The sequence below is a fragment of the Gopherus flavomarginatus genome, chromosome 3 (genome assembly GCF_025201925.1).
Source record: "Gopherus flavomarginatus isolate rGopFla2 chromosome 3, rGopFla2.mat.asm, whole genome shotgun sequence".
Lineage (NCBI taxonomy): Eukaryota > Metazoa > Chordata > Testudines > Testudinidae > Gopherus > Gopherus flavomarginatus.
In genome coordinates this window covers 44,291,838-44,307,063 of record NC_066619.1, presented here as the reverse complement: position 1 = coordinate 44,307,063, position 15,226 = coordinate 44,291,838, and the positions used below count along the sequence as shown (strand labels likewise).

The window sequence follows — 15,226 nt, the reverse complement described above, 5'->3', positions numbered from 1 at the left end:
ATTGGTATGAACTCTCTGCAGGAACAACCAACATGTCATATTAATGCGAAAGCTCAATAATAGTTGCAGTTTGTTTTAATTTTTATAGGTTCACATATTGACAATATATGCCTTGTGGTGCAGAGAGAGCCTCCTGTTTTGTACATGATCAAGAAATAAAGAATAAAAATAAGATATTCTAAAATGAATCTTTTGCAAACTGAAAACAAAGCTGCATACTGATTTTATCCGAAGTCAGTTCACACACAATGCAGTTTCTTCACTGAAAGACTGGCTTTTAAACTTTGCATTTATCACTGAGTGAGAACGTTCTTTTATTCAGTTTGTGAAAGAACAAACTGAATAAAAGAACGTTCTCACTCAGTGATAAATGCAAAGTTTAAAAGTTTAAAAGCAGTCGAGTTTAATTTTTGGAAAGCTAGGACGTTGACAGAAATATATTCTTACTAAACAGTTGCCAGCAATATCTGACATAATTGACAGATTATGATGGATAAAGATGAATTAATCACTGGATTGGAAATTGGTGGTTGCCTAGGGAGCAGTGATCATGACCTGATTACATTCAACATGGGAAAACAGAGGCCAGTCCAAAGCAGTAATATACATACCTTATGCTTCAAAAGGCCTAATTTCACAATGCTGAAAAATGTTATGAACAAAAGTTATTCTGAAGAAAAATTTAGACAGAAAAATGTGAATGAAAATTGAGAATTCTTTCAGAAGAGTTTATTAGATGCCTAAAAAGCCATGATTCCGCAATCTATAGAAAGGACTATTTTGGCTAAAAGCCCATCCTGGTTCAGTGGTGAAGTGAAGCCAGAAATTAGAAAGAAATTAGAAATAAATGAGAAATATATAACAAATGGGGAAAAAAGGGAAAACAGATACCAATTGATAGAATTTAGATGTTATGAAGTGTAGAAAATTGATGAGAGAAGCACACATTAAATGGATTAAGAACTGGCTGACAGATCCCAAAAAATAGAAGGGTGGTGGAACAATTTGTATCATGGAGGTGCTGAGAGCCACTGAACCAAACTGTAAACCCTGTATATAATGGAAGCCACTTCAAGCCAAAGGGTGCAGCAGCACCCTCCACATTCCTAGTTCTAGCACCTATGAAAAGTAGTTGTCAATAGGAAATTATTATCAAACGGGGGTGTTTCTAATGGAGTTCCACAGGGAACAGCACCAGGCCTGACACTATTCAACATTTTCATCAGTGACCTGGAAGTAAATATAAAATCACTGTTGATAAAAATTTGCAGCTGACACAGACTGGCCAAGGGGTAAATAATAACAAGGATAAAGCAGCCAAACAGAGTGATCTGGTTCACTTGGTAAGCTGGGCCCATTCAAGCAAAATGCATTTTAATATAGCCAAATACAAAGTTTTATATCTAGTAACAAAGAATGCAGATCATATTTAAAGAATGGGGGCCTGGATCTGTGAAAGCAGTGACTCAGAAAAAGATTTAGGGCTCATAGTAGACAAGCAACTGAACATGAGCTCTGTATCTGTCCGTTTCTTCTGTAGGAGGTCAGCGACTCCATGGACAGCAAGAGCATAGCTGGGGAGCCCCTGCCCAAAGAGGCAAGAGAGGGAGTAATCTCCAGTGCTGTCCCTGCCATCGAGCGGATCCAGTACAAACAGCAGGGTATCGGCTGCTTTTGCCAGGTCTAACAGGATGAAGATTCCCCATGGGTGCCGTCACAAAGCGCCATGGCTGTTTAAGTCGGGGGCAGAGCAGTACAAAACCCTCTGCTCTCAGGGTGACCACCCTCTCCAGCATGGAAGGGGTTGGAAAAGCCCTGCAGAGGGCTGGGGCTGGGCAAGGTAAAACTCTGGCTGATTGGGGGAAGTGGCTACAGCTGGGGCCATGCCTCAAACTGAGCAACAGGGCCTTATAAGGCGGCCAGGGAAGCCAGAAGGAGGAGGCTCCCTCTGCCCATAGAGGGAGAAGGGCCTGGCTGCAGGGAGCTAGACATAGGGTACCTGAATGGAGCAGGCCTAGGGAAAGGCAGAGGAGCTGGGGAGCTCCTGCCTAGAAAGACCCAGGCTGCAGCCTAGCATATGGCCATGAGGTACTGGGGGTTGCAGAGGGCAGCCCAGGGGTAGGGAAAGGCAGCAGGTCCAAACCCAACCTTGTCAGTGATGAGTAGGTTGATACTGCAGTCAGCCCCAGGGCGTGGGGCCAGACAATGACTGGCAGTACCCATATACTGAGGTGAGGTAGGAATAGTAGGTGGGGGTTCCCCTGGGAGGGGGAGACCCAAAGAGAAACGGGTTACTGCTTAGGGGGCAGCACCCCAGCTAACAGGGCACTGGGGTCCTGGGAAGGACACGGGGGCCAGAGGACAGGCAGATCACCGGCTTGCAGAGAGTGCTCCGGAGCTGGAAGAGCTAATTCCCAGAAGTCACCAGCAGGAGATGCCGCAGGGGTGAGTCAGCCCGTTTACACACTCCCATTGTGATGCTGTGGCATAAAGGGCCAACACGGTCCTTGGATATATAAACAGGGGAGTAATGAGTAGAAGGGAGATGATTTACCTCTGTATATAGCACTGGTTAGACCTATACTGGAATACTGCATGCAGTTCTAGTGTCCACATTTTAAAAAGGATGTTGAAAAATTGGAAAGTGTAAAAAAGAGCTCCAAAAATTATTTGAAGACTGGAGAAAATGACTTACAGTGAGACTTAAAGAGCTTCCTCTGATTAGCTTATCAAAAAGAAGATTGAGAGGTGGTTTGATCGCAGTGTGTAAGTACCTTCATGGGGAGAAAATACCAGGTACTAAAATGCTGTTTGGAAAATGTGGAAAAAGGCATATGAAGAACCAAATTAGAAACTAGGCACAACTTTTAACAGTGAGGGTATTTAATCATTGGAACAAACTACCAAAGGAAGTGGTGGATTCTCCATTTCTTGATGTCTTCAAATCAAGGCTGTGTCTTTTTGGAAGATATGATTTAGCCAGACAACTCCTTGGGCTCAGACTAGATGATATAACAGTCACTTCTGGCCTTAGAATTTATGAATCTGCTATAATAAATGTACATTTATTCAAAGAATATGACAGTGTCAAATCAAAGGCTCTGCCAAGAAAATCCTCAAATTACAAAATACCAATTGCAAGATATAATCTAACACTAGTACTACTATTAATAAATCTCATTCTGATGTTTGGAAAGTCAAAGGCATAAAATCCCTCCCAATATCAAGGTGAGAATATGTTTTAAAAATAGAGATTACATTTTTTCCATGATGAAAATAACCTTTTGCTTCCTCAGGCAGTTAGCTGCATTAATTATTACTCTCCCACCTCCCTTCTGCCAAGTCATGAAATGGCATGAACTCGGAGGAGAGACGCTCACCTCCGTCTTCTAACTGAAGGCAAGATGCAGAGCTGTTACACAAAACTGAAAGGACGGGAAGAGGAAAAAGTGGATGGTTGGGGTAAATGTCATCCAGGATGAAAGGCTTGAGGAGAGAGCAGGGCAGAGAAGGCCCAGTTACAGATCTTAACCCACAATATACTCTTTGGTTCAAACAGAAGAAACTAGAGAGCTACACTACATCAAATTAAGCGAGCAGTGCCTAGAGACTATGATAATAGGCACATTACAAATGCCTACTTAGAGAAATTAAGTTGTCTTTAGGAAAAGGAACACCCTTTCAACTAATTTCTAACTTGATTTTTGTTTCTGAAAGTTAAAGGTGTAGTGCAGGCAGACCAAAAATGAGAACTTGTGCATCTGGTGTCCCTTGAAAGCTTCATGTCATTGGAGGAAGCCACTGGGAAGGCAGGGAAGAATCTCAGAAAACATGTCCTCAGAAAAGGGCAAAGATGGAGGGACACAAACAGTCTCCAACTTACTCCACAACTGAAAGCTTCTCCATACCCTATCTCACTTCCTTTGCTTCTGATTTACATTTTATGCAGGTGACTTATGGCAACGTTTGTAAGCATTCATGAGATGAGAGCGCAATGTAAACAGAGTCCTCTGTCATGTCATTCTTCTGAAAATAGAAGCAGACCCTAGGTCTACTACCCATTTTCAAAAATACCCTGAAATGCTAAAGACTATCAATGATGTAAAAACCTGTCAGACATACAATCATTCTCTACCAAAATAAAAAACACTCACTCCTGTCTTTTAATCTTGATATCTTACCTGCTACAACAGAGCTGGTTTTTCAATAGGACTTGTGCTCCCAACTCATTTAGACACTCTTGAAAATTCCCCCCAAAATCTTGGTCACCTAAATCCATCTTTAGGCACTTAAGTAGCCTATTTTTCCCCCCACAGATCTTAGCTATTGGTGGTGTTCTCAATCAGTGGGAGGTGCTGGCACTTAGCACCTCTGAAAATCAGGCCGTGGATTTTCCAGTGTACAAGTAAAAGTGCTGACAATGGCCTTTCAACACACACACACACACACACACACACACACACACACACACACACACACACACAGTATCTGAAGCACATGCCAAATTTGCAAGCTATTTAATCCTCTTCTGATATATCAGTATTGGATTATAAAGACTTCAATGAAATGGAAACACCGTGCATATAATATACACATTTAGAGCAAACTTAATTTTAAAAAAGATTAAACACCTCTCCCTCATACTCTCTCTCAAAAGAAAATGTTTGTTTTAAAGGGGAAAAAACATAATATCATAAAATAGAGAGAGCCTGGAGGATTTTGGTTTCATTTTTTCCCACAGCTACAGATAACTACATCAGAGAAATTGATAATTTTGCAAGTACTTAGAATATTTTTGAAACCACAATAATACTGTTTTGTAACTATAAGTGATCAAATATTTTTGAATTCATGACTATTTGGGCTACAAATCTCCATTTCAATAATAATACACAACAGAAATAAGGAGTTTATACCAAAAGGCTATAAATATAAAGGAAGTTTTTTAAAACGTAAAGTTGTCTTAATATGCTGATAAAAGGGCAATGCAACTGAACAACATAGATGCACAAGTCATCAAAATTGACAATGTCACAATATAAAAGTTTGAGATACCACTTTAAAAAAAAAATCAAATTAATTTTTTTAAACAATTCTTCAATTTTCTATTCTCTGCTGCTACTTATGCTATTCAATGTATTTCCTTTATAAATTTCCCATAGCATTATATTGTCACTGGTAATTTAGTCTTTCCACGTTTGGCATAAGACAGAAAATTATAGTCAATTCAAGATGAAAGACCTCAGAAAACATATGTCTGCCAGAACAGAGATTTTATACCACTCTCAGAACTAAATGCCAGTTCATAACATTTACACAGAAAAAAGCCAAATGTATGCACAGTGCCCTTCACTTTTGAAATAGTGAAATGAAATGGCAGTAATTGAATTGGAAAAAATATTACCAACTCTGGAAAAAGTCTCTGTTTCAACTTCTGAAGCCGTAAAACAAGTTATCATTAAAGGACGTCCTGAACATGGATTAGATGTTCTAAAGCAAAACACAGCACACACCAGGAGAATGACTGTGGGAGGAAAAAACCCTTTTACGCATGCCATTTTCAGTGAAAGCACAAAGAATCAAACCTCATGCAACTTGCATTTAGTACCTGATTTTAAAATTATCTTTTGTTTTGAAGCATGCTGTAGCACAGCACAGAGGCTTGAAGAACCAAATCCACTCTTAAGAATCTGAGCAACTTTGTAGATTCCTTTGCTACAATCCAATATCAGTTTTTCACTTAAAGTAATCATTTTGCTTTTCACAAAACAAATTCCTTAACTTTTTTTTTTTAAATCCCACTGTCTCCAAAATAGCAAGACTCTCACGAGCTGTTATACACTATACTGCTTTCTTTGCCAGCCATTAAGTCTGGGGAGTAGTACGTATCTCAGATAGTAGTAAGCCTTCTGATGACGCATCATAAATGCTGAATTTTCCACTAGTTCTATTTTTACCTTGCCACAGTGATAACCAATCAGAGGAAACAGAAGTCAGGATTCTCTCCAATCTGAGAGCTCTTCTCTCTCTCACCAATACAGGCAGGCCTGAACAGCTCTAAGGCAACAGCAATGGGTGGGAGACTTAGCATACCTTACATTTAAGTGCTGCCAACATAGCTACAAAGTGCAAGATGAAACCAGCACACAGCTGCACCTTTTGGAGGAGTTCTCAGTAAAAAGAGATATTTTAGAGTTAGTACCTGGCAAAGCCAAATGGAAATTTAAAGGTGGAATATTGGATCCATAGGTCTCTGAGCCAAATCTTTCATTATTGCTGGAAGAAGCATGAAAGTATATAGAAAAAATTAAAGCCTGCCCTTTAAAATGTAATAAGATACACTATGGAAAAAAGGTTCATTTACAAGTCTTTTATAGAGGAGACCATACATAAACAATTGAATTTGGATCTGAACCAAAATGACTCCACACAATTTTTTGAGATTTTTAGACATGGGTATGTGCAATTGTGAACACTTAAACTGCACATGCAAATATCAGAGTGGTGCATGCAAGTCTGGTATATGAAAGTATATAGGTCCTATTATATTCATAGCTGGTTGTGCGAGCAAAAAGATGCCCATTTTATCCACTCAACTGTATCATTCTCATACACACATCAGCTTTGAAAATCACACTCTTCACAATTGAGCAAGAAAAAGTTTGCCTAGTTAGGAGATCCTGATGAACACTAAACTTAAATATATAATAGTAAACGGAGTTATCAAGTAAATTTGGTAATGCTTTCAACATGATTAGCTAGGCAAATGATTAGGAAACAGTGGATGTCAGGAGCCACTCAACACATTATTTTCAAACAATATCCTCAAATTAAATTGATGCCCGCAGTATAATTTATGACATTAGAAGAACCTCCAGATAATTTAACAGCTATACTAAGTATTTCAAGTATTGAAAATTGATGGGAAATAAATCTTCCTTAGCTGCTTCACATATAATTAAATCCAGGAAATAAGCAGGTATGTATAATACCTGGTAGCGGGAAAAATGAAAAAAAAGTTTCATTTTACCATCCATATTCCCCAAGTAGCTTCTAAATTTAAATTTAGAATTCATAATGATTGAGTGCAAATGCTTGTGCAGGATATTTTTTAAAAGTTAAATGAAGGTACAAATTAGAGATGAGGCAATCTTTGCACACCTGACTGTCAAAGGCAGCTAAATAGACTGCTTGACAGTTTACAAAAACAACCACCACAACCCAACCACAGACAAACAAAAAACAAACCCCCCCCCCCCCACCACCACATTACTTTGATTGTGTGGACTTGTTTATCTCCATACTCGTACACAAATCTGGATTCCAAAATACAGAGAAGATGGGATTCAAGAAGGCAAAAGCACTATACTCTCTCTACTGATACAAAGGTAGAGATCTACAAAGCCTGGTGGGGAAGCACAGAGTACCTCTTAGTCTTATGAAGGCTTCCCTTCTCTTTGACCATCAGTTGCCATTTGGCATTAAAGAGAGAGCCTGTATCCTAGTTGCTACCTTAATACTGGCTTTCACTAATTTTGGGCAAATACCCTTGGAGGCTTTAAAACTCTTCATTAGTGCAAATGACTGTTTATCAATACAAAATATGGAGGTTACTTACCTGTAACTGGGGGTTCTTCAAGATGTGTGGTCCCTATCTGTAGTATATATGTGGGTATATATGTGCACCATGTGCCTGAGTCTAAAAATTTTTACTAAGCAGTGTCCATTGGTGTGCACATGCACAATAGATCTCATTGTGCTCTGAACCAACCGTATAAAGGGAAGTGCGGACAGACACCTCTCCAGTTCCTATTCTTACCATGAATATGGTCATGATCCACAGTAGAGGGGACAGAGGTTGGGTAGTGGTATACATATAGGGACCATACATTTAGAAGACCCTCCAGTTACATATAAGTACACTCAAAGAAGAAATGAAGCATGTTCCCTTATGTTCATTCAATACGTGGAAGATTAGTAAGCAGTAGTCAAACAGGAGGCAGGTGCAAGGATGCAGACAGTATAGCTATCCATATTACTGCTGAGTCCATAGCTGCATCTGTAGTAGAAGTCTGGACCAATGAGTAATGTCTCGTAAATGTGTGTGCGTGGAACTTCAGGTCATTGCCCTACATATATTTAGTGAAGGTATGTCTCACAGAGATGCCACAGAGGCTGCTTGAGCTCTGGTGGAATGGGCTCTCTTGGTAACAAAGGAGGATGCAGCTTGAAATCCACTTAGAGTCTCTGCACAGATAGAACTTGACCGTTTGAGCGCTCCATTATCGTGATCAAAAGTTTGGGTGTCTTTCTAATTGCTTTGTTCTCTATCGATAAAAGGCCAGTGCCCATCAGACATCTAGAAAATGAAGCCTTCTCTCCTCGTCAAAGGCAAGCAATTTTGGAAAAAATACCAGTAAGTGGATGGTTTAATTAATGTGAAATTCCAAAATTACTTTAGAGATGAATTTCAGGTGGGGGCAAAGAGAGACCACCTTTTTATGACAGATGGTACATGATGGATCTGCCATGAGTGCTCCCAACTTGCTCATGATCCTAGCTGACATAATGGCAACTAGCAAGGCAACTTTTATTGAGAGATGGGCTAATGGTTCAAAAGGGGATTTGGTGAGAACTGAAAGTACAAGGTTGATGTCCCACTGAGGTGCTGGCTTCGCCATTGGTAGAAAACTTATAATAAGCCCCATCAGGAATCTAGTAATTGTCGGATGAGTAAGGATGGTATGGTCATTAACTGGGGAAACTGTTGCAAGATGGACCTGCGGGGAACTGATGAGAGGCCTGATGTCTTAGGGGTAAGTGGGTATTCTAGAACAATAGGGATCCTAGTGGAGTCTGGAGATAGATGGCATTCTTGTGACCAAGAGGAGAAGCACTTCCATGGGCCCAAAGAGCATCTCCTGCTTTGGTTGAGAATGGACTGAACACCCACTGAACATGATGGCTCTACATCTGATGCTTATCCAGATACCAGGCCTTGAGTTGTCGCTGTCCTCAGTTGGCATGCCTCACTGTACCATTGTGTTGTATCAGCAGATCTGGAAATGGTCAGATGGGTTCAAATTCTCAGGAGTTCTGAAATTCAGAACTGTGTCAGTCAGTTGGGCATGAGGATGTTCCAAGCCCTGTCATGACAGATTTTTTGCAAGACTTGTGGTATTAGTGAGATTGGAGGGAAGGCATACCTGAGGTGGTCCGTCCATGGTAGCAGCAAGGTATTGTCCTTCGAGCCATGGCTCAGAGTTTCCCTGGAGCATTATTGGGGTAGTTTCTTGTTCCCTTGTGAGGCAAAGAGATCCCAGGATGATGTTTCCCACTGGTTGAAGATTTGGTTCAGAACAGAATCACAAATTTCACTTTTGTGGTCTGTGGACAAATGTCTGCTGAGACTGTCTGCTAGGGAGTTCTGCACCCCTGGTAGTTATACTGCTAAGAGGGTTATGTGGTTTCTGATACACCAGTTCCAGAAGTTGACTGCCTCTACTCAAAGGGGAAGGGTTCTCCTCATCTAATGATAATAATAGTATTTCCATTCCATTAGTGTCTCTAGAGGATGTTACACAGAAAATACTAAAAAGTTAGACTTTTTTAGATCAGTACGTCTAGATAACTTTCATTCAAGAGTTTTAAAAGAACTGGCTGAGGAGCTTCCTGGACCGTTCATGTTGATTTTCAAAAAGCATGGGAGCACTGGGGGATTTTGAGAAGACATGAAGAAAGCTAATGTGACAATTTTTAAAATGGGTAAATGGTCCTTTCAGCGTGACATTGATCCCAGGGAAGATAATGGAGCAGCTGATACAGGATTTGGATTAATAAAGAACTAAAACGAGGGTAAGCAACATGGGTTTATGGAAACTAGATTCTGTCAAATGAACTTTATTTTTTAATGAGATTACATGTTTGGTTGATAAAGGTAATAGTGTTGATGTATTATAGACTTCTCTATGGCATTTGACTTGGTTATTGCATAACATTTAGATTAAAAACTAGAATGATATAAAATTAACATGGCAACCATAAAATGGGTTAAAAACTGTCTAACTGATAGGTCTCAAAATGCATCTGTAAATGGGGAATCAACAAGTGGGTCTGTTTCCAGTGGGGTCCCACAAGGATCGGTTCTTGGCTGTATGCTATTTAACATTTTCATCATTGACCTGAAAGAAAACATAAAATCATTAGTGATAATGTTTGTAGATGTCACAAAAATTGGGAGAATGATAAATAATGAAGACAGGTAATTGATTCAGAGTGATCTGGATCGCTTGGTAAATTGGATGGAAGAAAACAATATGCATTTTAATATGGATAAATGAAAATGTATACAACTAGGATCAAAGACTGTAGCCCATACTTTCATGTTGGGGGACTCTCTCCTGAGAAGCAGTGACGCACAGAGATTTGAGGGTTGTGGTGGATAATCAGCTGAACACGAGTTCCCACAGTGACGCTATGGCCAAAACAGCTAATGGAATCTCAGGATTGCGTATAAGTAGGAAGGTTATTTTACCTCTGTATTTTGCACTGGTGAGACTGCTGCTGGAATACTGTGTCCAGTTCTGGTGCTCACAATTCAAGGATGCTGATAAATTGGAGAGGGTTCAGAGAAGAGCCATGAGAATGACTAAAGGATGAGAAAACATGCCTTATAGTGATAGACTTAGGAGCTCAATCTATTTATTTTAACAAAGAGAAGGTTAAGGGGTGACTTGATAACAGACTGTAAGAATCTACGTGGGGAACAAATATTTAATAATGGACTCTTCAATCTAGCAGAGAAAGGTATAATATGATCCAATTGCTGGAAGTTGAAGCTAGACTAATGCAGACTAGAAATAAGAGGTACATTTTTAACTGAGAGAATAATTAATCATTGGAACAATTTAACCAAGGATTGTGGTAGATTCTCCATTGCTGACACTTTTTAAATCAAGATTGGATGGTTTTCTAAAAAAACTTATGTTCTAGTAATTATTTTAGGGATGTTCTATGCCCTTTTTTGTATGTGAGGTCAGACTACATGACTATAAGGATGCCTTCTGGCCTTGGAACCTATGACCACAATTTAGCTTTGGGATTAGTAATGATAAAGAGTTTAATGGTATTAGCCAAAGGGGCAAACAAGCTAGGTTCAGTTAACCAAGGCTTTAACTGCATTATGTACATCAAGAAGGAAGCTGTGGGTAGAGAAAGAGAAAGATGTTAAGTAACAACGCACAGTCATAAATTAGTCAAGTACTGTAATTGAGAGTAGAAAGTCAAGCTGTTGGGAGGGAAGAAGCAGGCTCTTTCTTAAGGCCCTCATTGACCAAGGAGGCTGGATTGGCTATATGAAGAATGAAAGTGCCACTCAGCATAGGAGAGAGTTCTGTTCAGGGCTCTGGAGACTATTAGGATAGAGCTATCCAGCACCTCATTAAGAAAATATTTTAAAAGTCAACATAGTTCCTGGGAAAAAGAGAGGGCTCAAACATCTCTAATATTGACTTGTGTGATTACTGGTGGCTTAATAGGCCTGTTTACTAAATTTGGCTTTTTATTTTTATCTGATGTTGTCAGCCTGGCAGATGGTGCAGATTCAGGTCACCAGGAAAGCCTTGGCAGTAAGGGAGAAATGCAGAATGTCGCTCAGTTAGATACAGAAGCAATTTGGCCTACCTGGGCTAAAAGCCTTTTGGACTAACGACCCCTTTTTGTCTGAGCAGAGAGAGGTTTGCAAGTCAAGATTTATTGGGCTGTGAACGATACCAAAGGCACGAACAATTCTGACAGGAAAAGAAGTGCGAGAAAGAACCACTGCCATTCACCTGGTGTGAAGCAAAGTACAACTGGGAAACTTGGGGAGCAATGGAGTTGTGCCTAGAGCCACATCAGAAATGTCTTCACAGTATGCTGCAAATGAAAGCTTGTCCCCCTACTACAACCAAAACAGTAGGCTGCGATATGATTTGGAGGATGAGAATGACAACTCCATTTAGATGTTCCTTTTCAATACTACTGCAGAATATTTTAGCCACAATCAGAGAGAGGATTTTTATTGGCAGAATTTACCATAGCAGCCTATGGGTACGTCTACACTACGGGATTATTCCGATTTTACATAAACCGGTTTTATAAAACAGATTTTATAAAGTCGAGTGAACGCAGCCACGCTAAGCACATTAATTCGGCGGTGTGCGTCCATTGTCCGAGGCTAGCGTCGATTTCCGGAGCGTGGCACTGTGGGTAGCTATTCCATAGCTATCCCATAGTTCCCGCAGTCTCCCCGACCCCTTAGAATTCTGGGTTGAGAGCCCAGTGGCTGATGGGGCAAAAATCATTGTCGCGGGTGGTTCTGGATAAATGTGATCAGTCATTCCTTCCTCCGGGAAAGCAATGGCAGACAATCATTTCGCGCCCTTTTTCCCTGGATTGCCCTGGCAGACGCTATAGCATGGCAACCATGGAGCCCATTCAGCTTTTTTTTTTTTTTTAAGTTACCGTATGTGTACTGGATGCTGCGGACACAGGCGATACTTCAGCGCTACACAGCAGCATTCATTTGCTTTTGCATGATAGCAGAGACGGTTACCAGTCGTTCTGTACCATCTGCTGCCGGGGTAAATTGGCAATGAGATGACGGTTATCTGTTCTTCTGTACTGTCTGCTACTATCATGGGTGCCCCTGGCTGAGATCGGCCGGGGGCGCAAAGGCAAAACTGGGAATGACTCCCCGAGTCAATCCCTCCTTTATGGTTTCTAAAAATAGTCAGTCCTGCCTAGAATATGGGGGAAGTGTACTAGAGAACCAGTGTATCAGAGCACAGCTGCTCCGTGTCAGATCCCGCAGAAATGATGAGCTACATGCCATTCACGGGGGGTGCCTCTGCAACAACCCCACCCGTTGCTTCCCTCCTCCCCCAACCTTCCTGGGCTACCATGGCAGTGCCCCCCTATTTGTGTCATGAAGTTATAAAGAATGCAGGAATAAGAAACAATGACTTGTTAGTGAGATAAAATGAGGAGGAGGCAGCCTCCCGGTGCTATGACAGTCCAGGCAGGACATTAAGCGGTGCGGGGGAGAGGAGCCCAGCATCCCGCTGCCATGATAGTCCATGCAGTACAGAATCTTTTCTTTACACAGGAAAGGGAGGGGGCTGATGGAGCTCAGCCTCCAGTTGCTATGATGAGGACGGTTACCAGTCGTTCTGTTCCATCTACTGGGAATGACCGAGAATCATTCCTATTTTCACCCAGGCACCCCCGGCCAGCCTCACCTGAAGCCAGCCAGGAGCACTCACGGGCTGATAACAAGGACAGTTACCAGTCCTACTGCACCGTCTGCCACCGGGCAGGGGAGAGGAGCGGATACTGCTCTTCACTGCTGCAGCATCGTGTCTACCAGCAGCATTCAGTAGATATAGGGTGACACTGAAAGAAGTCAAGAAACGATTTCTTTCTCTTTTCTTTCACGGGGGCGGGGGGGGGAGAGTAAACTGACGAGCTATTCCCTGAACCACGCCGGATAATGTGTTTGAACCTACAGGCATTGGGAGCTCAGCCAAGAATGCAAATACTTTTCGGAAACTGATGGGGAGTCCTCAGTACCCCCTCCCTCCCTCCATGAGCGTCCATTTGAGTCTTTGGCTTTCCGTTACGCTTGTCACACAGCACTGTGTAGCCTGTAGATTTTTTTTTTCCAAATGCTTTGGCATTTCGTCTTCTGTAACAGAGCTTTGATAGAACAGATTTGTTTCCCCATACAGAGATCAGATCCAGTATCTCCCATACGGTCCATGCTGGAGCTCTTTTTGGATTTGGGACTGCATTGCCACCCATGCTGATCAGAGCTCCACGCTGGGCAAACAGGAAATGAAAATCAAAATTTCGTGGGGCTTTTCCTGTTTACCTGGCCACTGCATCCGAGTTCAGATTGCTGTCCAGAGCGGTCAGAGTGGTGCACTGTGGGATACCGCCCGGAGGCCAATACCGTTGATTTGCGGCCACACTAACTCTAATCTGATATGGTAATACCGATTTTAGCACTACTCTCTCGTGGGGGGGGGGGAGTACAGAAACCGATTTAAAGAGCCCTTTATATCGATATAAAGGGCCTGGTAGTGTGGACAGGTACAGCATTAAATCGGTTTAACGCTGCTAAAATCGGTTTAAACGCGTAGTGTAGACCAAGCCTGTGTCAGTCCTCTCCTTCCCCGGTTGGCTTGGAGAGAGCTGAATGACCCGGTAGTACCTTTCCTCCGACATCTCTCTCAACAATGCCAATGACCTCTCATGGATACAGTGCACTCTGTTAAGTGCCTTTTTGTTTTTTGAGGAAAAAAGTAAAAACCAACCAACCAACCAACCTCTCTCCCTCTTTCGGTCCGATACCAGTGCACAGAATAATGTTAAGAATTCTTTCAAGGAAAAAATAATGCTCTTTCCTACGAGGGACTGTGAAGCCCTTATTAACTTGAACTTCAATCAATCCATAATATTGCTCAGAATGCTTAGTGAACATCTGTAGAATCCCGTAAATGAGATAGGTATTTGTGACAAAAATGTTCAAGGGAAGGTGCAAAAATATTTTTGTATAGTTGGAGAGAAAACACCACAATATTTCATAGAATAAACCAACAGCAATACAGCTGATTTTCAAGTGGGCAAATAAAAGTACAATCCAATTGGACCATTCATCTGATCAACACAATATATAAAGGACATAGTGAAAACTGAATCTACCCTCTTTTTTACCCTGCCTACTCATTATAAAGGGAAATAAGTTTACTACAAGTCATACAGTTGCTTCTAGAAATTAATGCTATAAGTGAGCTGAGTTAAATACTTTGCCTGGATATTTTCAGGCCATACTAGTATAGCTATACAAGCAAAGATCTGGTTAAGCAAGTGTCAAGCTTCATGTGATAGGGTGGAGGGCATGGGGTGAGATGAAGAGAAAAGCAGAAAAAAATCCCTGCCCCAGTCAGCATGTACAACACTGAACAAGACGTGGGGCAATTTTTTTTGGTGGGGGGGAGGGGGAGGCGGTAGCAAGAGGTTGTTGCAGAAGTCAGGGGAGCATGCTTGGAGGAAAATTAGCTTGCTATAAAAACTAATATAGTAGTCACTCCTAGACGATAGACAAGTTGCAGAACTAGACAGATCAATGTTCTGATCTGGTATGGCAAGTCATACATTACTATATATTGATCTTCTGCCCCAC

General features: G+C 41.3%; 1 protein-coding gene across 2 annotated transcripts in view; it reads right to left on the bottom strand.

The window, feature by feature from the left end:
* Positions 1-15,226, bottom strand: part of PIK3R1 (phosphoinositide-3-kinase regulatory subunit 1) — a 76,161-nt gene that overhangs the window by 26,500 nt on the left and 34,435 nt on the right. Inside the window, exon 1 of one of the 2 annotated variants that reach the window (XM_050946946.1) lies at positions 5,609-5,889. The exons of the other annotated variant lie outside the window; for it this stretch is intronic. Within the exon in view, the coding sequence (XP_050802903.1) occupies positions 5,609-5,753 (145 nt within the window). The 5' untranslated portion in view covers positions 5,754-5,889. Of the gene's footprint in view, positions 1-5,608; positions 5,890-15,226 lie in introns of those variants that run through there. 2 annotated transcript variants of the gene reach the window in all.